This window comes from Ambystoma mexicanum, chromosome 5q (assembly GCF_040938575.1).
Source record: "Ambystoma mexicanum isolate Mex_15411 chromosome 5q, UKY_AmexF1_1, whole genome shotgun sequence".
NCBI classification, from domain to species: Eukaryota; Metazoa; Chordata; class Amphibia; order Caudata; family Ambystomatidae; genus Ambystoma; species Ambystoma mexicanum.
In genome coordinates this window covers 641,468,513-641,494,527 of record NC_090933.1, presented here as the reverse complement: position 1 = coordinate 641,494,527, position 26,015 = coordinate 641,468,513, and the positions used below count along the sequence as shown (strand labels likewise).

Below are 26,015 nucleotides of genomic sequence, written 5' to 3'. Positions count from 1 at the left end.
GAGCCAGAAGGTAATTCTTCCGGCATTCTATCCTCCTCCACATCCTGGTACGGAAGAGGAAAGGCTCCATAGGTTGGATCCTAGGAGAGCTTTGAGTTTCTATCTCTCACGGATGTCCCGGGTCAGAGTGGATGATCAGCTCTTTATTGGTTACGCTGGAAGGCGTTTAGGTCAGGCTGTTTCTAAGCAGACCTTGTCTAGATGGATCATTTTGACGATCTCTGAATGTTATCGTTTGGTGGGGACGGACCTTACTGTAGATTTACGGGCCCATTCTACTAGGGGTATGGCTGCCTCCACTGCACTACAGAGGGGTGTTCCAATTCGCAATATTTGCGACACGTCTACATGGGCCTCTGTCCATACTTTTGTAAAACATTAAGCCCTGGACTCTATTCATGGGCAAGATTTGGCCTTTGGCAAGGCAGTCCTCTATTCTGCAATTTGATTGGGCATTCTAAATTTTCTAAATTCTTTTCCCAACTCCTTACTTTGGTACTGCTTTGGGAGTCTGTCAAAGATGTGGACTACGTCGGAGGACACAATCCCCTCAAAGAAAAAGTTCCTTTCTTACCTGGTATCGTTCTTTCGATGGGATGTTCCTCTGACGTATTCCACATCGTACCCTCCCTACCTGCCCCTCTACAGAATTTCTTATACGATTGCAGCTTCCGTTTCTGCAAGCCTTTCTGTAGTCATTCTGGCAGAAGATTGGTGCCACACGTTCTGGGGCAAAAAACTACAACTGAGGCTACGGCGTTGTGCGTCCTACTTATAACATCCCATGGCGTCGACTGTCGGAGGAGGTCCTCGAGGGAGGGTATCGGCATCAAGTTTCCGAAGCAGCACAGCTGTGGTAATTACCTGTCAAAGATGTGGAATACGTCGGAGGAACATCCCATCGAAAGAACGTTACCAGGTAAGAAAGTAACTTGTTCTTCTCGTCTCAATGATCCGTGCCTGCTGAGCCATTGCAAGTGTCCCTTGACTACCCAGTGGACTGACAAGCTTTCTTGGGCTACCTTCCTGTAACAGTCACCGTTCAGAGTGCATCCTTGGAACTTGGGAGGGCGGTTGGGAAGGAGAATCTAATTTTATGTTGCAAGACGCCTGCTCCTGCATTGTCAGCCTTTTAGTCCCAGGAGGAGGTTTGCTTGATCTGCTCCTTCGTTCGCCTATCCAAGATTGCCTTTCTCCACCTGAGCGTGGTAACTTCCCTTGCAACAACAGTCTTCTTTGCTTCCTGAGGTTGCTTGCTCCACAGAAGCCTGGAACCATAATACAGGTACCCTGACCCACCGAAAAGAAATCCTGTATCTGCAACCGACATCTGCATCGGAGACCCTCGAGCTTCCCTCGACTGGACCAATCGCAGAGAACGTGTCCCTAACGGAATCTGGGACCTTTGAAGTGCTGTGGAGAGATCTGAGTCAGGGGCGCAAGTTAAAATACCGGTTTCTTTGCCCCACTACCCTCCTTGGGGTTACATGAGTCTTAGGTCCATTTCATATCTCTCATTCCTGGCTTTGATCGGTGGTGTTCTAGTCAAGGAGCCCCTTCTAGGCCTATGCTAGTGTAGTGGGATTGAGAGAGTTACTTTCCTTAATTTTGTGGAACTCTGAATCGCAACCACAGGCATCATCCAATCTCATTATAAACCTACCTGCAAAGTAAATCATTTGGAACTGACAATCCATCTCAGAGCTGGACATTACGTAATGTGGAACTGTTTAAGTGTTGCTCTTAAAGTGTTTCTACTGTGTTTTCTGTATCGGACTACTTACCCGTATTGCACTAGTTTTGAATCAAATGCTTTTTTATCTTCTCACAAGAGTGAATGTATATTTGTATTTTATCGTGACTGTGTGAAAAAACTTACCTTTTCAATGCTTAGTGTGTATTTTAAAAGGCCTAATACATTATTGTATATTTTTACCTCTCTAACTGGAATTATTTAAGTGATCTATATATCTTGTATCCCTAGAACACTCACACCCCACCTGGGTCTAAGCCTTGCTGCTCTACCTACCTTCGTTGGGTTTAGCTTGGCTTGAGTGCCTTTCCCGTTAACCAGAATAGGTTGGCCTCACAGAATCCACCCCAGCATTGATTTTGGAAATCCATCTCAGCTAACATCTGTGAAGGAACAAACGGCTAAGGTATACAAAAGGCTAAGGCGGGAGGGAATATTCATAGGGGTTAAGGAGACATTATGCGAGAGGGCAATACCTAAAGCATGGGTACAAGAACAAAAGGGCCAGAAAAAGGACTGTCATTATGTCCTTCTTGGAGCGGCCTCCAATCAGTGGGATAATAGCTCCATCTGGGGTTTCAACCCCCCGAACTTCCCCTCTTCTAGCCACATCTCGTCGTCAACCCTTCTGTCTTCCAGGCCCACGGACCCTTCTCCTGTTAGTCTTTTGAGGGCAAAGTTTCCTTGGTGTTACATAAAATGTGGCCTGAGGATGCAGCACTTGATAGAAATGATCCCAGTCTAGATGCACTCTTCACAAGCTATATTTACCCTCCCACTCTTCAATGACCTCGACTGTTGCAACATAGCGTATACCAACTACGCGAACGACACACAGGTACTACTCCCACTAACAGGGACCTATGAAGAAGATGCGGCAGCCCTAACCAAAATCTTAACATCCATCCAAACCTGGATGGCTGCCAACGGCCTCTGCTTAAATGGGGATAAAACCGAGATCCTCATAGTAGGGACCAGCGAAACTCTCAACAAACTCCCCCCACAATATAAATCCTTTTACATCGATAACTCCATTATCACAGTTTCCAAGACCTAGATGCCTCATTATCCATGTCACGCCAGGTCAATGCCATAGCCTCCTCTTCAGAGCTCACCGTCAAGGTCATCAACGCAGTCAAACCTTTCCTCTCCACCAAAAACTGCCTATCCATCGCCAGAGCCACAATAGGTACCAAACTGGACTACTGTAATGCCCTTTTCCTAGGCACCTCTGCCAACAACATAAAAAAACTACAAATCACGCAAAAACGCGCTCCTGGCAGCGCTGACTATTCCCAAAAGGGAACACGTCTCTCAAGCCAGGAAAAATGTCCATTGGCTACCGGTAAAGGAAGGCATACTCTTAAAACCCATGGCCATCACTCATAGGTGCATCACACTACATGCCCCACCCTATCTCTCTGATAGAATCACCCTCAACATCTCCATCAGACCTACCAGAGCACATTGCGCTAACCAGATCTGTTCCCACATTCAAAAGAACTGGAGCTGGAGGGTCCAGCTTACAACACCTTGCACCCAAAAACTGGAACGCCCCGCCAACCTCACTTAGGAATGAAAACTCCTACACTACCTTTCGCAAAAACCTAAAAACCTTGCTATTCCGCTAATGTTTCTAAGCCAACATAGTTATGCTTGCACTGTAACCACAACAACGCATAACCTCATTGTCTCCTACTGTCATTATGCTATTGCTACCGAATGCTACATCCTACCTATGTTAAGCTCAAGCCTTCTGTAACAGCGCCACGATGCCTCAGGCCAGCTCTGTGCGCTTTATAAATGCAAATAAATAAAAGTAAAAATATGAAGTGGTACCGTCTTTGTGGAGATTGTAGCAATCTGCAGTTGGTATCTGTTCCCTGTCATACTTGCACCTAAGGAGGTCTGATGTTACTTCAGACTGTGGATATTACGTTGACAAGCCTAGAGCCAAGCGGAAAGGGAGGAAGTGGCCTCGACCAAGACAAAGAATTGCAAGGGACACTTAAAACCCCAACAAACTAATTTCATGTGACTGCCAGGAGGCCCAACCCAAGGGCAGTGAGGGGTGCCCTGTGGTCAGTAAGCAATCTGGGTATGCTCCTTTTTGATTTCTTTAGGTTTCCTACATTTGCTTCCCTAGTCCATTCCAGAAATAAGTCTGTACTGACCTTGACATGTATCAAATTATCGTTTTATCCCTCGACTGTGACCAGACGCAATCCATAGAAGGTGATGCCCATGAGCAGGCTCTCCTGGGGACCCTTATGTGTCCTAGGTATTTGATCAATTAAGCACCAGGGTCTCCCTCTACTATGAGGTGCCCGAGCACAATCCCGGCAACCTGTGATGTCCCCTAGTGACCAATGTTGAAGCATCCACCATTTTAGTGAGCGTGTTTAGTATTGGTAAGCCTAGCCGATCAGATCTGGCACTGTAACAAATAACATAGTAAATTCACGGTTGTAGAATACGAAAACACAAACATGACCGTTAAATATATAGAAGTGTATTCAGGGAACATTTGTAGTCTTTAAATTGGGTTAGGAATCTTTACGTTTTATGTTTGGGTTCTCTCTAGGGCTTCTTGCCGCTGTCCACTGCCTGGGATCTCTTTGCAGAGGTGGTGGGGTGCAAGGAAACAGCCACAATTAGAGGCTAGTCTGGGCATGGGCGGCTGAAGATCTTCACGTTCATCATATTTGACTGGGTAAGATAAGAATACCTTGGCGAGTCATCCATGAGAAATTATTTTCTGCTTCTACCATTATTCATGCTTGTTAAGGCAGTTTGTGTACCATTCTCCATTGGCACTACAACCACTGACCTTAAAGGAATAGTGCCCTCAAAAATATTATTGGCTAAAACGATGGGCAGTAGTCTAAAACGTAGTTTAAACATATTTGTAATGAAAGTTCCTATGTAAACACTTTGAGCAAACGATGCTCAAAGCGTTTACATGGGAGCATCCATTTTGCCATTTCAGGTGGCCTCCTCAGCTCTGCCCTCGTGGCACTAAATAAGCAGCAAAAGCACCCTACTGGGATCTTTAGCTTACTGCAGCCAGAGCATAGCTGAGGAGTCTGCCTGCACTTTCATTTTATGTTTTCGGTGCTCCCCAAGCCCAGGGAAGTACAGAAAACGTAAAATGAAGGCAAAAAGTAGAGGCGCAGCAATTACAAATACATGCACCGTGACCTCAGTTCCTTTTTTCCATGCAATCTGCTCAGTGTTAGAAATACTGCCCTTTGGAATTCTATCGAATTCTAGCTAAGAAATCTTTGCCCCTTTGTGTTTGCTATTCAGCATCATGCCGATTCCAGTGAAGTCCTCGGGATTCAAACTCTGTGGCGACTGCGGGTGCCAAATGTCAATTTTGGACTTGCACCGCATTTGTATTTACTGTCTTGGCAAATGCCACGACACACAGGACTGCACGTCTTACCAATCGTTGCACCTGAAGGTGCTTTGAGAATGTGAGGTAAGCTATTCACTCTTCCTAACTAAGAGAGGCAATAAACAGACTTGTTCAAGGTCGCTGGGTGCAGACTGTGACACAGAGGAATGTTCCCCTGCCCGAAAGGTCAAGAAGCACCGCACAAGGTAGAGTTCTCAGGTTGACGCTTCAAAACACCTCTGTCTAGAGGAGGCGGATTCCCAACCGGTAACCCCCCCCCCCCCCACCCCCGCACTGTCCCCCCAACTCATTCCTCTACTCCAGAGGAATGGGAGGCCTCCAGGCAGATGATGCTTGACCTCTTCGCCAAGGCTCCATTGCCAGTGGTCTTTGCGCCAGTGGTGTTGACCCTGGTGCCCACTGCTTTGGACAAGCTGATGGAACCCATTGTGCTTGGATGAACCAACTGACTCGTTGGTAGATGAGACATGTTCCCGTCTAAGAGTCCCATCCTTCCGTTGTCAGTCCTCTGACCTTTGCTCCCTCTCACGGTGCCATCGGCATGGGCAGACTATGCCAGCATCATAAATGTTCCCTGCGCCTCAAAAGCGCATTACTGTCCCATTTGGAGGATATTGGTGATGAACCCCACCCTCCTCCACCCAAAGAGAGGTCGGCCATTTCCTGGAGTAGTTTTATGGGGAACAAGGGACCTGGTGGATCTTGCAGCTGACTAGCTAGAATCAAGTGGCCTGGACACTTCGCCAGAGGTCGACATGTTACCAGCTGCTACCCTAGGCAAGCCACAGGCAGCTTTTCAGTGCCTGATGGGGAAGGAAGTTGACACCTTTTGGGTCTGTCTCTTTACGCCCAAAGGTTCAGTACGAGTTTACTGACATACTGGATTAAGGTCAAAGGGAAAATAAACTATTACCTTTCAATCGGGCAGTAGCGGGAACAGTGATTAGACTATGGGCCAAACCGGCTTCAGTTTTCAGTCGGACCCCATGTTCTTTTACACTTATGCTTCACCAGAAAGTTTGGTGGTCGAGGCCGCTACAGTGAATCTTAAAATCACTTACTTTCCGTCCTTACCCCCAGACAGGGAGAGCAAGAAGCTAAATGCATGGGAAAGGAAGATATTTGCTTTTAAAGCTTGGGTCGCCGATATGTACACTGCTCCTATGTATGCTTGGGCCAAATTCTCCTTCAGACTCTAGTCGAGTAAGGCAGATGCTTTAGAAACATATCCCCTGAAGGGGATATATGTGATGGTTTTGAGGCTCTGATCAGGGACGGCAAGGAGGCCTCCTGACAGATCTTGCAGTCTGCTCTGGATACGGCAGACTGTGCATTGCATTCATCAGAAGACATTTCTGGACAATGTCCTTTGGCATAAACTTGTTTGGCACCAAGGCCATCAAGTCCTTAAAGAGGTTCTCCAGCATGGGGTCTGGCACAGATTCACATGCTCATGAATATTCTGAGTCTTCAGGATGGGAATCATCAGTAAATACAAAATCAGTTTTAGTTTAGTTTCTGAACTGTCTTTCTCCTAATAACCAATCACTGGTCTCTGAGGCCTACCCCGCGTGCACATGGCCGAAGACAAAGGAGACTCTACGCCTCTGTTCAGGATCTGCCCAGGATGTGGACTACAGAACGTCTTCAAGGAGGATGGGCACTCCCGGTGCCTTTACTGCCTACACTCAGACAAATCGCACGTGGAGGAGGCCTATGCATTCTGCAAGGACATGTCCCCCCGCACCATGAAGGACCATCACAAGCTGCTCGCTGACTGGCTGGCAACAAAGAACCCGGCGGCAGTTGTGCCCTGGCAACGTTCTTCTCCCAAGAGAAAATCTGATCGGTCTTTTAAGACCTTTGAGGATGCTCTGGCGACGGGGACCCAAAAAAACGCAAAGCACTGTGAGTCCGCAGGCACCGGGAGTGCCGTGGGTACGGGCTCCTCGGCAGCCAGGCTGGGCGCAGCTTCGCCGACGCAGACAACCATGAGCCAACGATCCGGTTCAGTGAAGAAAAGGAAGTCTGAGCAACTGGGTAAGCTTTGGTAGAAGGCCAGATCGTCTCCGATGGAGAAAGCCAAAGGGGGGCGAGGTGCTGACCCTCCCACCACGGTGAAGGCCTCGGATGTGCCTATGGTCGTGAAGGCCCAGGTTCACCAGGCCAAACCGTCTATTAAGGGAGTAGTGGCACCCCTGGTGAAGGCCGCGGATATGGGTTCCCAGCGAGCATCCACCAAAACGAGGAAATCTTCATTCGTGCCCATTGAAAAGACTCCCGTGAAGATGCTGCTCATCTCCCCGAGACCGTCGCCCCCTGGTCGAGAAGAGGGGGGGGCACAGTGATCCAGCTAGACAGATCTCTTCTGAGGAGGATCTTTCAGGCCTGAAGGTGTTGCTGGACATGACGTTCGCTGAGGCCATGTCCTATGGGAAGGACCCCGACGAGGCAAATGTAGAGAGCAACGAGAGAACCGACGAACGGCAGGGCGGGGAGGAACCGGACCTCACGCCGCTTTCGACTCTCGTCGCAACCGCCTCTATCACCGACGGGCAGATCGGAAGGACATCCTACAAGCTCTGCACATCCAGTGCATGGAGATACGGGCAAGGCTGCCCACGCCAACGGGCGATCTGGCGCCTGGACCGTCGGAGGATCCACCTACTAAGTGGAGACAAGTCCATCCTCCTCCACCGTACCATCCCTCCCCTCCTGCAAGGGACGAGACGGAGCCGGATACGGCGACGACAGTTACGGACGACGATGGAACGGATCTCCCATTGCCGGTACCCAGGGCTTCTGCCCCCCTCCCCCGATGAGATTGGTTCCTTCCCAACCATGATCTCCAGGGCTTCAGAGCTGTTCCAGCTCAAACCAGAGCAAAAGGAGGGTTTCCTTTATCAGCGACGAGAGGCCAAGAGGAAGACCGTACTCTCGGTCCCGCTGTTGGACGATATCTGGGACAAAGGACTGTCCCTCCTGAAGAACCCATCTTCGACCCCGGCATGAGAAGAAATACTGGGTTCCAGACTTTGCACCAATGTGCCTCAGAGCGCAGCCGTCCCTGGACTCCGCGGTCTCTGCGGTGGCCAGGAAGACATCTGCAGGGTCGGCGGCATCAACTTCCACTTCCCCACCGGACGGCGACGGGAAGAAGCTGGACGCCATGGGACGACGGGGTCATCTCGTCAGCTGTGACGACCATTAAGGCGGCCAACGCTCTCGCTATCGTGGCCTTCTACGATAGGGAGCTGTGGTTTAAAATCGCCCCTCTCCTGGACTTCCTCTCAGACGACAACAGTGCGGAGGCCCTCGAAATACTACAAGAAGGCGAGGTGGCTTCAGACCATGCCATCAGTGGCCACAGACATCGCCTACACCAGGTTCCACCAGATGGGCAACAGCGTTTGCCTTCGCCGGCGTAGTTGGCTCAAGGCCACCAACTTCCATCAGGACATCCAGGCGAGGGTACTGGACATGCCCTTCGATGGAGACAATTTGTTCGGCAAGGTGGTGGACGAGTCACTGCAGGCCATCAAGGCAGACACTGAGACGGCCCGTGCCGTAGGCACACTCCAGCAACGACGGCCACCCTTTCGGTCCCCCGGAGTTCCAAAGGAGGAGTCCTGGTTTTCCAAAGGGCGTTATGGAGCACGTCCCGAAGAGGCTCTGGAGTGCACTCGCGGTACTTCGTCTGAAAGAAGACCGGCGGTTGGTGGCCCATTCTAGATCTCCGCCACCTAAACAAATATATAAAATCCCAGAAGTTCCGAATGGTCACCCTGCAGCACGTGCCGGGACAGCTGGAGGAAGGAGACTTCCTGTCATCGCTGGACCTGGAGGATGCTTACTTCCACATTCCCATACACAAGGGCCATCAAAAGTTTCTGTGCTTCGTGGTCCAAGGGTGGCACTATGAATTCAAGGCCCTTCCCTTCAGTTTGAAGTAGGCCCCAAGGGTCTTCACCAAGTGCCTGGCACCGGTGGCGGCGCGGCTGCGCCTGAAGGGGATCCACATCTACCCCTACCTGGACAATTGGCTCATCTGAGCGAAGTCAAGGGAACTCAGTCGAGCACACAGCGAGGACCGTCCGCCTACTCATGGAACTGGGGTTCTCGATAAACTATGCGAAGTCCTGCTTGGAGCCATCGCAGGACGCTCGGTTCCTGGGAGCCAGACTCAACATGGTGGCGCACCTGGCTTCACTGTTGGAGGACAGGATAAAAGCCATCCTGGGCAAGGTACAACGGCTGTTGACCATGGAAGTGGCCAGGGTGAGGTCCATCAAGTCCCTGCTCAGCATGATGTCGTCATGCATCTACCTCGTGCGACTGTGCAGGCTGCTGATGCGGCTGCTGCACGAGTTCCTCGACGCCCGTTGGATGCAAATGGCAGGAACCTTCGAGGACAAGATCGCCCTCAACGAGACATTCCGTTGAGCGATTCGGTGGTGGGGTGTCCACGCGTATCTCGCAGCAGGCGCGGACTTTCAAACCCCAGCACATCAGGAGATGGTGATGACGGATGCCTCCCTGGAGGGATGAGGCGCACATACTGGAAATCTCCATGGATGAGGCTTTTGGCTCCCGGAGGAGAAATCGTTGCCCATCAAAGTCCTGGAGATCCGGGCCGTGTTCTGGGCCCTCAAGTCATTCCTTCGTTCCTCAAGGGCAAGGTGGTGCGTTTCTTCACCGACAACACCACCATGATGTTCTACATTCGGAAGCAGGGGGGCACCAGATCCCCAGCCCTCTCCAAGGAAGCTCAGGATCTATGGCACTGGGCCATTGCCCAGAGGATGTTCCTGGTACCCTTTCATCTTGCAGGAGTGAAGAACACTGTCACGGACTCACTCAGCAGGGAGATGCGTTCTTGCCACAGGTGGGAACTTTGGCAGGATCAGGTGGAACTACTGTTTAGACGATGGGGCAATCCCCAGAACGGTCTATTTGCGATGGCGACGAACACCAAATGCCAGAGGTTCGCTAGTAGGTTTCCCCAGTCGAGAAGCATTGGAAGATGCATTTTCCTTCCCCTGGGACGGTCTGTTCCTCTATGCGTTCCCACCGTTGCCTCTGAGACTGTTAGGCAGAAACCTGTGCAGCACTGCAAAAGATTTAAGACTACAGGTGTTGGCAGTAAACCCACTTGGTAGCAGTCTGTACCACCCAGATCTACCTGGTAGCTGTGGCTGAGCAGTCCGACTTCCCTCAAGAGAGTTAGGCAGTATGCTCAATAGGCACTCAGATACAATAATACAAGCAAACACTGACCAGAGCTTTGGTGTCAAAGTATATAATTATTTATTTAAAAACACACAGTTGAAACACTCCAGCACTCTTATTGTAAAATATTCTAGACACAGTTACTATTATGATATATACACCCCTTTTTCCCTATTAGAAGATCACAGTAAAACACCACTTTTTTTCATACACAGGTGAGCGCTTAACTAGATTGCACTCTAATAGTGTGTGAAAAAGGGAGTGAAAAAGACAGAATAGGAAGAGGCACACCACTCTACGATTCCAGAACACTGTTAGCAAGGCAGAGAGCAAAAAGTCACTGGTGGGTCAAAGTCCAAAGGCTGGGCCCACTCTTAGAGAGAGCAGAGCACAAATGCGCCCAAGATCACACAGTTACACTAGGCTTAGAAAGTCTTGCAGAGGGTTCAGAAAAGCGTTGGGAGAGACTTGGAAAAGTTTAGCCAAGGTGTCCCAGGCTATCCCAGGTTCGAAAGCCGGGGGCTAAATCTACCCCGTACAGTCGGTAGCAAGGGAAGCCAGGCGGGACACGGTACCTTAAGTGGGAAGGATCCTCCCGCGGTGGCAGTTGTTCCTGGTAGTGGATGCAAGTTGCGTCGTCCAGGGGAAGAGAAGATCTCGACTTGGAGGAAAGATGAAGGTCGTTGCACTACCAGGGCAGAAACCAGCCGCAGAGTTTTCTGGTTAAAGGTGGTACCTTTGTCTCCCGGTCGTGGTAAAACGTGGTATCCCGGTTGCCGGAGTGCTTGGCACGGGCAAGGCGGCCACGAGATACGTCGGGAAAGCGAAAAAAAAAGGTGAAACTGGTTATCCCCACCAGTCCAAGGAAGAAGACTCTCCGGCGGGAGATCTCCTCTGTCATTGGGAAAAGTGGTGAGGCAGTCCAGCAGGGCTCCACCGGTGGTGGTGTCGTGGCAGGTCGGCTCAGCTTCTCTCTCGTCAGATTCTTAGGTCCTGTGGCGACTTCTGAAGTTCCAGTCCCCAAAGCCCTGCTTTTATGCAGCAAACCCCCATTCACTCAGCCTAGCTGTCACTCAAACATGCTAAGTGGTGAGCCGGCCGGCTCACCACTTGGGCCAATCAGGACAGAGTGCGACTTGAGTTGCCTAGGCAACTCAGTCCAGGGTGCCTAAATTCCCCTCCACCCCTCCTATGTACCCCAGACACAGTGGCACCACTTTAGAGGGCTTCTGTGGAGAAGCCCGCCAAAAAGTGGAACAAAGGGCTCGACTTGGGTTGGAGTCACAGAAGAGAACACAAACGCCATTTTAGAATCAAGTTTTGGCAAAAAATACCAACCGGAGAATTAATATTAATTAAATAAACCGGCGGTATGTTCGAGGCTACCGTAAATAATTAAATAAAGATAGTAGCCTAAAACAATGGGAAATCCCATAGGAAAATATTCGCGCTTGAATATAAAAAGTAGTATCCACTGCCACCAGCCAAAACTCGATCAGGGGGGACGGAGACGTGCTCCCTCGACTAACAGACCCTGGGGCAATCGAATTGCCCCAGCCAGTACGTCCACAATATGATGGTTTGTACTGGTTCTGTTCAGAATTTAAGACTAGTAAAGTCAATGGTGACTTTACATACCCTGGGAGACAGTAGTCAGTCCCAGGGTATGGAGTCTATACTGGGGGGTCACTATGACACCCCTGTGTCACTGCACTGAGGGTGCTGTGTAACACACATCAAAAAAACACATGAAGCCCTATGGAGTAAAAGACCCCATAGCCCATTAAACACTTCTAGATTCAAAGAAACACACTCAAATCATGCCCAAGAGTGAGGGTAAAAAGACTCTCCCTCTTGGCAGGAGAAAAAAATAAACTCCAAAAATCCAGCAAAGCTGCTGGGGGGGACTCACTAGGTTAGGAAATTCAGCCTAAACGGAGAATTCTCCCTAACAGCGACTCATCGGTCAACTCAGACGGTCCCGTTGCAGGATGATCCTCGTTCCACCAGCGTGGGTGTGGCCGATATGGTACCTGGACCTTCTGTACATGTCAACGTCCCCTCCAGTCAAGTTTCCGGCGGATGTAGATCGGGGGCGCAATTTTGCACCACAACCCAGGGGCTCTGAACCTGCAGGCCTGGCTCCTGCAGTGCTAGAGTTTGGAGGATATATCCCGGCGGACTGTAAGGAGGTACTCGCTAAGGCCAGGGCCTCATCTACGCTGAAATGCTACGGGCATAAATGGAAGAGGTTCACAGTTTGGTCCATGCGCAGGAACTGGACCCTCTGCGGATTACGGCTCCACAAGTGCTGATGTACTTGCTGTCGCTGGCTAAGGCAGGATTGGCTCACGCCTCAATCAAAGTTCATCTGGTAGCTATCTCCTGCTACACCAGGACTCCGGGACGGTCATCGTTGTGGTCTCACCGCCTGGTCAAGGAGTTCATGAAAGGACTTTTCCATTTGTTCCCGCCGGTGAAGGCTCCGGCCCCGGTGTGGGAGCTCATTGTGGTGCTGACTAGGCTCATGGGTCCTCCATTCGAGCCTGTGCAATCGGCACCACTGAAGTTATTGTCGTGGAAGACAGCGTTTCTTGTGGCCATCACCTCCGTACGACGAGTGGGAGAGATCCAGGCCCTCTCCTGTAAGCCTCTGTACTTAACATTCCACAAAACGACACACCCTTCCTTCATGCCCAAGGTGCCGTCGGACTTCCATCTCAACAAGCCCTTGGTGTTACCTGTTTTCTTCCCGTCGCTGGCTGAGAGGACTTTGCACTCGCTCGATGTGGCAAGAGCGCTGAAGTTCTACGTGGACTGCACAAAGAGTTTTCGTAAGACATCACAGCTGTTTGTGAACTTTGGCCCTGTAAACCAAGAGAAGGCCCTCTCCAAAGCTTCCATTTCCAGGTGGCTCTCTGGCTCCATCACCCATTGTCACCAGTTGGCATACCGACTCGTTCGACCAGAGCGATCGCTGCAACTACGGCGTTCCTGTCTGGTGTGCCCCTGCTGGACATCTTGCAGGCTGCTACGTGGAGGTCGACGCACACCTTCACGAGATTCTACTGCGTCGACTGGGATTCCAGGGAGGAGGCCAGAGTCGGCCAAGCAGTGCTGCGCAACCCGTTTGCTTGAAGGTGAGCCTGGTGAGGAGGTAAGAGTTGCTTAATGTTGAGCCTTGCCATCTCCCGTGGTTGTGCATGTGTGTACTGCTATGTATTCTTTATTCATGAGCATGTGAATCCATGCCAGACCCCATGCTGGAGAAGGAACAAGTTACTTACCTGTAACTGTTGTTCTCCAGCATGGGTCTGGCATGGATTCACATGCGAACCCTCCCGCCTACCCCTCTGCAGCTCTTCTCTTGGTCCTACTGCCACTTTACGTCCTACCAAATCTAAAGATGGCTGTCGGAGGAGGGGCTTGGGTAGAGGGCAGTCATTGGCTGTGGGCAGTATGACCCAGAGACCAGTGATTGGTTGTTAGGAGAAAGACAGTTCAGAAACGAAACAGATTTTTTTTTTCTTTACCGAGGGTTCCCAGCCTGATGGGAAATATTCATGAACATGTGAAACTATGCCAGACCCATGCTGAAGAACACCATTTACCGGTAAGTAACTTGTTTCTTCGACAACGTCTACCTTCAAGCTTGCAATGGAAAACCTGGTGAGGAGCAATGGAAAACCTGGTGAGGAAGACTCTGGGAAAATGTGGGAACCCACAAGACTGCTCCTTGCAGCTCCGTGGACTAAAGATGAAGGTATCACAGCAGCAAATTATCCTGTGACGGGGACAGCGGCTGGCGGTACCTTCTGACGTCCTAAGCCGAAGACTTGATGGGGAGGTGATGCCTCATGATCCTACTGGACATCAGCACACAGCCAAGCAGAAGATCCTAGCGGGAAACAGTTTGATGCGATGGGAAACCGCTCAGTGGTTCCTCTGAAGAGGCCTCGACCCCACGCATGTGTGGAGTCTGCAGGAGTCTTCGGGAAGCCTTTGCTTGACTTCTAGACCTGAACACCACAAACGGGGACATTACCAATCCACTGCACAGAGCAATTTTCACGTGATAAGAGAGGGCTTTAAAAACGGCCATGTGCTTGGGGAAATCTTCAGCAGTCAACAGACCTGCCACCTTCAAGGTTCAGAGGCAAAGCAGCAAGTGAGAGAAGCTGGGGCATGGCAGAGCCTAAAATACTACTACAAAAACGGTCTGCAAAAAGACCAGCCAACAAATCACAGTTGGTGCCTGAGGGCAAACAGTTAATGACCAATTCTGCTTGGTGACTGGAACTGCCACTTAGCCAAAGCCACCCCCAAAGGACTTGAGAGGGAGAGTCCAGCTATCTATACTGCCCTAAAACCATTAGGACCAATAAGGAAGGTGCCATTGTGGTCTCACGAAGAGCCCACATGGTTAGAATGGTCTCTCTGAACAGAGGAAGTGCTAAAACGCAAAATGGCAGAGAAAAGGATTTAAAATAAATGCACATTGGACTGCCAATGTGGTGAAATGGCTTGCACTCATGGTGAAGATAAAACTAGTATACCTACCACCAACCTACTCCCGAACTCCTTAATATGATGATGGTGATAGAATCACCCTAGGAAAAAAATAGGGTGCCAGAGAGGCGCACTTAGGACTGTGCGCCTTATGGACGACCCAATTCCATGTAGCTTAAGTAAGGTAAAAGGGTCATAATGGCAGGGGTCTTCAGAAGTTCCTTTTGACAACCAAAAATAAGTAATTGATCCAAAATAGTAAAGGCGGTGGCAAAGTTGAGGGGTCCTAAAACATTGCCCTAAAATCCCCCAAAGTAGAAATGCTTACTTCAGAGTGCTCCATTTTTTTTAAAGTAAACTATGTAGCTTTGATTTTTCTGGTCAACAGTGGATATGGAATTGCTTGCACAGTTGCTGGTCTTCATCCGTTCTGGATTGTGAAATCCTCCTATTGCTAGTTTATATTGTTTCCAGAAACAGGTGTGCGCGGGGCCTGCACCTTTTCTTCAACTCCTGCAACCAGTGCTCCAGATTTGTTAGTAGGAAGTATTTTACTCCCTATTTTTTTTAAATTGGGAGTAAAATGTTTGTAGGGAGTAAAAATGTAATTCCAATTCTCAAGGGGAATATTTTATAAGCGAGTAATGTTTTAACTGGAAAACTGAAATGTTTTGTAATTATTTCTTTGCACCTATTTATTTATGCACATTAAAAGATGCAGGTTTACTTCTTCCGATCAGGCAGCTATAACAGCTTCTTCCTGTGTTACTACGTGAACTACAGGTCCAAACACATCCATGGACCTGTGTGGGTGAAAGCAGGGGCATAATGTTCTACATGTCGCATTCCTATTTTGTTGAAGTTTTTTTACTCCCTAATTTTATTTTCTGCGTGTATTGGTCTTTTGTAAAGGAATAAAAAGGTCTGATACACCCCTAATATGTAGGGCTGCCTCCAACAGTAGTTTGCAATTGAGGCTGCCACTGTCGTTTTTGCTTGTGGCGTGTCAAGTATTGGTGCCAGACATCTGGCATGTCCTAGCAACGGCAGTAAAATAAGTTTGTAAAAAAGGGAAAGCGGTTTGTAGATACGAAAAAAGAGGGGGAATACGATGCTTTCACAACATTTAAACTAACTAAATGTAATAAGTAAATATGCAGCTGATGTAAAGAGCACTGGTAACATACTATAGGCACTGATCCTTTCACATCTAATAGTTTTTCGATCTCAAACTGTAGCTACCTAATATGCACTGCCTCTTCAGAGGACCTGCCCTGCATGTTGTCATTTTGCTGCTAGGTCTGCCAAGTATTCACATTTTCTGCAGGTGCAACCAATCAAATCTTCTATGTAGCAATGTTGCAGTTGCTGCTTACAGGAACAATAGCAGTACCACTTTTTTTAGTATCCACCGTGTCGCCATATAGTTCTCAAGTCTGCTGAAAAAATCGTAACCACAGGAGCTGGAAAAAAGCGTGCCATACCACCCCGCCTCCTCTTTTGATCACTGGCACTACCAGAGCAAACCCTGCTTTGTTGACCATCAAAGTTCTTGACTAGTTTCCATGATGTAAATGCGCTCTTTGTCACTGCTCAACTCTTATTTACTATTCGCAACCATGTGTCTTCCATATAATATACACACCAGAAATCCACTTTATTTATAGCTTTCAATTATCCTGTGACTGTATATTTTTGGAACAATTCTACGTTCTCAAAGAAAAACGTCATAAAGACGTACTGCCTTTTATTTTGTGGTGGCAAATATAATGAACTCAGATAATCATTCTCCCCTTTTAAATTTGGGGACATTTGATAACCTGGTGTCCATGTTCTTTCTTCATGGCAAGCTGTTCCAGTGGGCATTTGTCATTCTGAGATGTTATACTGGTTGTGAAGTAAATCATCTTTTTGTGTTCAGTTTTATGGATTATAGTTTTGTGCTTTAAATTCGCTAGCTTTACTAAAATTCTGTGTGACTAGTAAATGTGTGCTACAATTTAGTTCAGAAAATGAGCTAGTGTTTTACAGCGCCTCTCTTTGCCTTTGATTTAAAGGTACTACAGAACAAGAGAATGAATACATTCCAGACAAGCATCCTGACGAGAAAGGTGAGCTGTTGTAAGATGCAAGCATAAGCTTAACATGATGCTTAACATTCTAGTCCTGTTTCCTGAAGTCTTAAATTGTGTCACTGGTTTAACTTGCCTGAATGATTGTCAGTCATTTGGCCTGTTTTGGGAACTTTGGCCATCAAGCCAAAACTCTACTGAGTTCTCATACTCAATACAACATATATATATATATATATATATATAATTCTCAGGTTAAAATCGATGTAAAGCACTCTAGAAAACATAAGCCATTTCACTATTTTATCATTTTAATTTTAACTCTGGAGTGGGTGAAACCTTTTTTCACTCGTGTGTTTTGACCTGATTTGGATTGTGTTTCCACTGTTCTGACAAAATCCATAGGCATCTACTTTTTGTATGGTGACACACAGCACCTTTACTGCATTGTCAGAGAGAAATTAGAATTCTCATAAGGTTTAAATACCTTTTCTTGTGTGAACTACTGTTCCCAAGAATAAAAGTGAAATTGACTTTACTTTTTTCTCTCTTGTGTCCAGCACACACCATTTTATGTGGAGTGCTGGAGGGTTACCTAGTAGCCCTTATCCTAATGTTAGGCGGAAACCTGTGCAGTTCCCTCTGGGACCACCGCAAAAGATTTAGGACTACAAGTGTTTGGCAGTAAACCCACTTGGTAGCAGTCTGTACCACACAGATTGACTTGGTAGCTGTGGCTGAGCAGTCACTCTTCCCTCAAGAAGAGTTAGGCAGTATACAGAGTATTCACAATAGGTCAAGAGAACACAATAGGACAAGTAAACACTGACCAGTGCTTGGTGTAAAAGAGATATAATTATTTATTTAAAACCACATCTAGAAAAACACACAGGCACTAATAGTAAGCAATTCAAAAACACGGTCACTAAAAAGATATACACTCCCTTAAAAGAATATTAGACAAGTCTTAAGTAAAGCCCCACTTATTTTCAGACAGCGGTGAGCGCTTAACGTAGATGGCACTCTAATAATTCGTTTTAAAAAAGGGAGCGAAAAGCAGAGAATAAGTTGAAACAGATCCCAACACTTTTTCACAAACACAACAAGAGAGAAAGGCAAAGTACCACTGTGAATTCAGAGTCAGTAGGCCGGAACCGCTTTAAGAGGATCAAAACGAAATGTGTCCAAGGTCACACGGTTGCAGTGCACAAGTCTTGTAACGGTTCAAAAAGGAGTTGGACCAAAGAAAGGGACCAGTTAGAGGGTCAAGGCGGTCAGTCCAGAAGGTTAAGGGGTTATTATTACCTTGTAGCAATCTTTAGAAAGGGAGGCCTGGCGGACATGGTACCTCAAAGTGGTGAGAACACTCCAGTGGGGGCAGTTGTTCCTGGCAGCGGATGCAAGTCGGTGCTTCGTCCGGGGGAAGAGAGGGTCTCGTTGGGGAGGAAGGCAGGAGTCTGTTGCACTGCCATGGATGAAACCAGCCGCGGAGTTTCTCAGGTACAAGGAGCGGTCCATTGATTCGCGGTCCACTGGTAAGTGGCTATCCGGCTGCCGGGGTGCTTGGCACGGGCAGTTCAACCACAAACCGGTCTGGGGTGTGAAGAGAACAAGATAAACTGGTTGTGCCCACCAGTCAGAGGAAGAAGCCTCTCCAGCCGGGAGATATTCTCTGTCGTCCGGAAGTGGTGAGTCGGTTCCGCAGGGCTCCACCGGTGGTGTCGTCGTGGTAGGTCGGCTCCCTCGTCGCATTCTCAGGTCCTGTGGCGACCTCTGAAGTTCCAGTCCCCAAAGCCCTGCTTTTATGCAGCATACCCCCATTCACTCAGCCTAGCTGTCAATCAAACATGCTAAGTGGTGAGCCGGCCGGCTCACCACTTGGGCCAATCAGGACGGAGTGCAACTTGAGTTGCCTAGGCAACTCAGTCCAGGGTGCCTAAATTCCCCTCCACCCCTCCTATGTACCCCAGACACAGTGGCACCACTTTGGAGGGCTTCTGTGGAGAAGCCCGCCAAAAAGTGGAACAAAGGGCTCGACTTGGGTTGGAGTCACAGAAGAGAACACAAACGCCATTTTAGAATCAAGTCCTGGAAAAAAATACCAACCGGCGAATTATTATTAATTAAATTAACCCGGCGGTATGTTCGAGGCTATGAGAATTAAATAATTAAAGTTGGTAGCCTCGAACAATGGGAAAATCCCATAGAGATATATTTGCGGTCGAATATAAAAAGTAGTTTCCACTGCCACAAGCCAAAACTCGATCAGGGGGGACGGTGACGTGCCCCCTCGACTAACAGACCCCGGGGCAATCGAATTGCCCTGACCAGTATGTCCACAATATGATGGTTTGTACTGGTTTCTGTTAATAATTTGGGACTAGTAAAGCCCATGGTGACTTTACATGCCCTGGGAGACAGTAGTCAGTCCCAGGGAATGGAGTCTATGGTGGGGTGTCACTATGACACCCCTGTGTTACTGCACGGAGGGTGCTGTGTAACACACATAGTAAACACACATGAGACCCTATGGAGTAAAGGACCCCATAGCCCATAAAACACATTAACAGTGAAAGGAACACCATAAATCATGTCCAAGAGTGGGAGAAAGAGTCTCACTCTTGGCAGGAGAAAAAAAACAAACTCCAGAAATCCAGCAAAGCTGCTGGGGGACTCATAGGTTAAGAAATTCAGCCTCAAGAGAGAATTCTCCCTAACACTTGCATTCTCATGTAACATTTATTATGTTACCCTCACTACGTTAAATGGCTGGTGGCAGTAGTTTAATTTCCCTACCATTGTGCTTTTCTACCGCAGACTGAATCCTCAGCTGCAGTATAGCACCCATGGGTGACCCTTTTAGTGAAAATGGCCCGGTCTTCTTTTTTCACCATTTTCTGGTTGTGAGGTCTTTCTTGGGTTTTACTCTGCGTGTCAAGCCACGTTTGAGCCCTTTGTTCGTTTTGCCGTTCATGGGCATCAGTCCTGAAACCCACCTCTGGCTCCAGTGTGCCTAGGCTGTGTGATTGACAGCCTAAGCTGTGCATGAATGGGAGAAACCTGCTTAAAAGGAGAGGGTTTTAGGACTAGAGGCAGTCGACCACTGGGAAGAACACCCGATGAAGAAACCATGAACAAAGCTTGCTGAATCCTCCTGGACCTTTGAATTGCCCGATGAAGCCCTGCTGCTGTGCTGAAAACTGCTTTTTTTAATCTTCAAGAGAAGCGCCCGAAATGACGACTTCTTCCCTTGGGTTAGTGGGACCAACTAACCCAGAGACAAACTCCACTGCTCCATCTTCTCTGACTGGCTGTACTTCTTTGCTGCTGCAGGAATCAAGTGCCAGGGGCAGAGAAATCCATAGTCGAGTGCAACATCTACAATCTGGCCAGAAGCTCCAGGAATCTCCCAAGGACCTTCCAGAAGCAGGACGACCAGAGCTAGAGTCCCCTCACCAGAGTGCAGGACTCGAGGAGTGAAGAAAGCGCAACCAGTATCCAAGATCCTCTGTGGTGCTGTTTACCGCGCACTCAAACCGCAAAGTGCTGCTGATCCAAAAAGAGCCCATAGCTGCCGACGACCTCCAAATTGCTGCCGCAGGAGTTCTACAGACATCCTGCCTCTTGTCCCCACGACTGAGGCTCAGGAACCGAGGATCTGCATCGCTGCAACAGGACAGAATCCAGCTGGACCACTCTTCAAACCAGAGGTACTGTTCAGACTTTGGGTACTTACCTCAGTGTCTTTAGCTTTGCTCTTCTCAGTAGAGAGTTACAGTGGCTACTTTACTTAGGGTTGATTTCAACTCTGCTTTCCACAAGTGTAACAGCTTGTGACCCTACTAGTGTTTTCTACAAAACTCTAACTTTGTGCAAGACTTTTTTTAGATAGGAAGTGCCTCAGCTCAATAGACTGTGCTCCAATTGACTTTGGCTGTCCTGGATCCTGTAGACTCTTCTAGTCCATTGACTTGGATATTTTCTGTCCCTCAGAGGTAATAACTTATTTTTAGACCGTTATTGCTGGGAAAGGTTTTTGTTTGTCTAGACTACATTGGAAGATTTAAGTATACTCAGATGCCCTGAGAACCTGTTTAACATTTGTTCCTTCCTTCACCCTCAGAATCTGCAAAGTGTACTATTGATATATAAATGCCATTTCTGTCCTTGTGAATGAGGTGACCTGCGGGTGTACGAAGTGTGTAAAAAGCATCTCTAAAGAGCATCCACTAAACCTATGCTTATTCTGGTAAAATATTTTAAAGTGTAGTTGATTGTTACTTATCTTGCCCCTTTTTAAAGAAAGCTTATTTAAAAATTGATGTTAAATAACTATAACTGAAACCTTTAGTGTAAGTGTTATTTGGATCCTTGTATTGGTGAATTTCATTGCTACAGCTCTACAGCTCACATTTACCTCTCTTGAGATGGGCCTGGCTGCTCAGTCACTCTAACAACTTGTGTAGTACAGGCTTATACCAAAAGGTGCGTTACGTTATACCAAGTAGACAAGTGGTGTTTATATATAGCGCTCCAAACCCAAAGGTATCTGGGCGTGTTATAGGTTACTTATAGTTGCATGATACCGTCAGTAACAGATACATACCGAAGCAATTACATGACAATATTTTTACTGTTATAAATTCAGCAATTTACAAACTTATTTACAGAGATGTACAGGCAGTATAGTAGTATAGCCGAGACATGACTGACCGCCTGATGCAGGTTATAAATCACGAAAAAAGAGCCAACTTTTGGTTTTATGTATAGTCTCACACAGAGTCACTACATCAATTATTGCCTAACATTGTGCAAGTGCCGTAACAAGAATACAAGGGAGGGAGGGAGGGAGGGAGGTGAGGGTGAAGGTTGGGGATGAGCCGGGAAGAAGACAAAACAATAACAATCCTACTAGGTCAAGGGAGCTTTCGGAGCATGCATGTGCATAAGCAGAAATAGGGGTGAGGGGGGCGGAGGGGAGGTGTAGGATGGGCATGAGCAGGGAAGACGACCAACAAAAGCGTTCCTACTAGGTCAGACAATTTCAGAGTGTGCAAGTGCAGTGACAGAAATGAGGGAAGAGGAGAAGTGCAGGACGAGATGGAAAGGGTAATGCTCTGGAAGGAGAACGATATATTAAGTGCAACTGAACAGGTTCACTTGCACTTTTGAGGAGAGGCAGGCTTCGAAGAATCTTTATAAAATCTACTCGAGCTGCAGGTCTAGTAATGTAATTTATCTACTTGCCCTAGGAGTAATGTACTCGACCAATAAGGAGGACCATTTTCTTTTTGAGTAAAATCCTGCTTGGTCTCTAAAGAAACCTATGCAGTGAGGTGAAATGTGCCTTTTTTAAGTTGAGAAGAATTTACACAGCCATACCAACTAAAATCAAACTTAAGTAGTGTTATTTAATTGCTGTCTTCTGACACAACTTTGTTTTCTTGCACCTTGATTATGGCCCAGAACTTGTTCTTAGGAACAGAAATGTTGGCATGCAGGGGTTGCTAATGTGTATGGTTGACAGTTTGCAGGGGCGTTGAATTTGCAGAACTACTAATCTACACGAATACCAGCTTGCATGGTCTGCTAATGTGGACATATGCATGTCCTTGTGGAGTCCCAATGTGCAGGGTTAGCTCTTAATCTGGACAGTCAATTTGTAGGGCTGCCATTTTACAAGTGCAACGGTAGATAGTAGTTAGTTTGCATGGTATTCTAATGGACTGGCACTCTAACTGGGACTACTCTGAGGATACAGTGAGCATAGGACGCTAGCGTCCGAGCAAGGACAGAGGGGACAGTTGTATACTGGGAATACAGGAAGACAGTAGAGCAGGAGTCGGACTGTAAACAAGAAGTGGTGAGGGATAAATGGGGTCTTAACTAGAGATGGTCAACCGAGAGAGCTACACAAAATAGGGGAAAGGCATGACCAACATCTCCATAACTGTGTTTGCACATATGGATGCACCCATCCTTTCGGAGTGGCAATATTTCTGGCACATGGGGCTGTGCTGTCCAAATCGAAATGCCCTGCAGCCTCATCAGCCAGTGCTGATGTTGGCATGCCGTCCGCCACTGCATGAAAGGGCACCTAAAAATTCAGATGCTTGCACTGTACCAACAGTGTAAGAAGTTGCTATGCTGACCCTGGGCTATACCTGTATTCTGTGAAAATGGTGAGTGCAGCATGGGTGTGTATGCTCTTAAGAGCAAATCCACTTTTGAGGCCTGCTAGTGTAGTTTTCTGTGAAAGAAGCTGATAAAAGGTAACCTGTTTCTTAAATATCTCTCAGCTTCTAGGCCATTTCACCCCCAGAACAGTTTTTGAGTCAGAACTTGCAAAAATACTTTTATCAACTCCAAAAACATGATTACACATGCAGTGCACCGGCATTGAGGCCCCCACCCCCCTCCACGCTCTACTCCTCTCCCTCAGCTGAAAACGGTCACAAGGCAAAAGGGTCAATAGTGCTCAGCTGGCTTTGATCCATTGCTTCACGGGCATCTTACTCCGTTCAGGGCAGAAAGTATTCTGTGTACCAGAGGATTATTTTAATCCCATCGACAAGTCCCTTCGCAAATAAAGATTTTGGGTCTACCTAATCTGATTTTGCAATTGTCATTGGTCTGGATTGTCTTAATTTCAATCTAGTCTGTCTGCTCCCATCTAGTGGGTATTTTATAAGTGAAACAATCATGCTCAGGGAACGCTCGCCAACAAGGTTGAGCATGTTGTAAATGCTACACGCCCCTCCTAAAAATAGCTCGACTATGCGACTGGGCGAGTGAATTTAGCGAGAACCAGAGAGGGTACACATGGGAATGCTTGAGGAGAAGCGGGAAGGAGCCAGTGGCAGGAAGTGATCGCAGAATCTGCCAAGGCTGGAGCAGGGGGGGGGGGGGGCAATGTTGTCCTTGAAAGTTCTGGAGGAGCAGGGGATGTTGGGTATAGTTTGTATGCAGTACCCTTTGGGACCAGTACACACAACTAGGACTACAGGTGTAAGCAAAACCAACCTTTGGTATAAGTGTGTACTACGGTTTTGGTAGTGTTGCTGAGCAACCAGGCTTATCTCAAGAGGGGAATGTGAGCTGTAATGATGTTACAAAGAGGTCTACAATCAAAAGTATTCAAATAGACTCTTATACTCAAGGTTTGTTGGTAAAACACTTATTAATTTATTTCACAGTCAGTTCTAAAACATTCACTAGAAGGAGTCAATATATCACACAAAAATATACTTCAGTACTTCACACTATCAGTTTTTGAGGCATTTAAACTACTTTGAAGTAGGAGCAAAAAGGCATAGGTTAATAAAAAGATTACAGTTACTCTTAGACAGTGCAAATAGTTTGAGTTCACCAAAGGAGTCAATTCAATGCAATAGGTTAGGCCAAAGTCAATGGGCTAATGTCTTGTATAGGATAGGCAGTTTTGGTAGTTAAAAGGAAAAGTCGTTGCCAAAGTTCTCAGAAGTAGTTTGTAAAAGAAAGATTCATATGTTGGGTCACAAGCTGAATAGGCCTGCAAATTGCCAAGGTTTCAAGCACTTTCGCAGTGAGAAGTAAGTTCTCTCGGTCGGGGTTTAACATTGCCTTACAATGAAGAAAAAGATGCAGCTGAAGACGTCTGTTCCTGGCAGTTCCTGCAGATCTCGCTGTTCCTGAGCCTCATTCGTGGGGACAAGAGTGAGGACGTCGGGGGACTTCTGCACTGGGACTGGTCAAAAAGCTGGCCAAGGCAAATCTTCAATTCCGATAGCTGTAGACAAGCACACAAACTGGTGTTCCTCTCCCTGGTTATTCGGTTTCCTGCAGCACTCTGAAGAAAATACAACCAGCTCCGGTATCCAGGTGGCTTAAGGTTCGAGTTGACTGGTCCCACCAATTCAAAGGGAGAAGTAGTCCTTGAAGGTCTTCTCTGTCGAAATGAGCTTGGCGATTTGGTCCTGCAGCAGGGCTTCACCAGGCAAACCAACGGTCCAGGAGTTGTAGCAGCCATTCTCTTCCAGCTTGTCTTCGGTTCTTTCGTTCCAGTGGTGGACTCTGCCTTCCAAGCCAAGAGGCTTGCCTTTTATACAGTTTTTTCCCATTCATTCCAGCCTATCTGCCACTCACCCAACAGGGTGGCTGTCCTTGCCGGACAGTCAGCCAGCAAATCACGCCAGAGTGCATTTGGGTCTCCTAGGAGACTAAGCACAGGGAGTTTCAGGCACCACCCTCACTTCCTACCCACCCCAGACACTCTGGTGCCAGAGGCGGTCTTCAGTACTGAAGCCCGCCAAAGGCGTAGGAACAAAGGGACCAAACCTGAGTTGGCGCGTAGAGACAAACTCTAGAAGGACCTTTCCAAAAAGAAATGGTGAAAAGACTGGGACCTGTTTAAACAAAGGAGGCTCAGACGCCATCTGGAAAAACATGGCACCCGCAATTTAACGCTACCGATGTTCGCGTGCGGGAAAAATCATGGTAGTTCATTGTAAAACCACTGCCACCAGCCATTTTGAGAGGAAAGGGTAGCATTTGATTGCTATATGAGTTTCTAGACCTAGGGGAGTCTAAGTAACCCCTCCAGCACTCTATTGTACGATAGTGTGTGCTGGAACTTGGAATTTGAAAAGACTAGTAAAGTCAATTTCACTTTACTTTCTCTGGGAAACAGTTTATCCCAGAAAAGGTATTTAAACCTTGGGACAGCCTTAAAGGCTTCCCCTGTGTCAATGCACTGAGGGTGCTGTGTGACACAAATGAAGAGATGTCTATGGAGGTGTCTAAAACTCCATAATCAAAGAAAACAAGAGTAAAACACACATCAAAATACATGAGTGAGTGGGGAAAAAAGGTTCACACGCTCTCCAGGAAAAAAATCAAGTCCTCAAAAATCCAGCAAAGTTGCTGGGGGTCTCTAAGGTGAAGGGAATTGGCACATTTATGAGAATTCTCCCTAGAAAGGGACAGCTGTTTGGATGAGACTCACAGGAGCGGAGCCGTCCAGAGGCCTTACCAGATGTGGGTGAGAAAGAGG

At 47.6% G+C, this 26,015-nt stretch overlaps 1 protein-coding gene across 8 annotated transcripts in view; it reads left to right on the top strand.

Annotated features, from left to right (window-relative positions):
- ASPH (aspartate beta-hydroxylase) overlaps nucleotides 1-26,015 on the top strand; it is a 1,438,894-nt gene that overhangs the window by 612,388 nt on the left and 800,491 nt on the right. For all 8 annotated transcript variants that reach the window (XM_069621106.1, XM_069621103.1, XM_069621107.1 and 5 more), the window contains one exon: nucleotides 16,970-17,023. In XM_069621106.1, coding sequence (XP_069477207.1) covers nucleotides 16,970-17,023 — 54 coding nt within the window. The remainder of the gene's footprint in view (nucleotides 1-16,969; nucleotides 17,024-26,015) is intronic.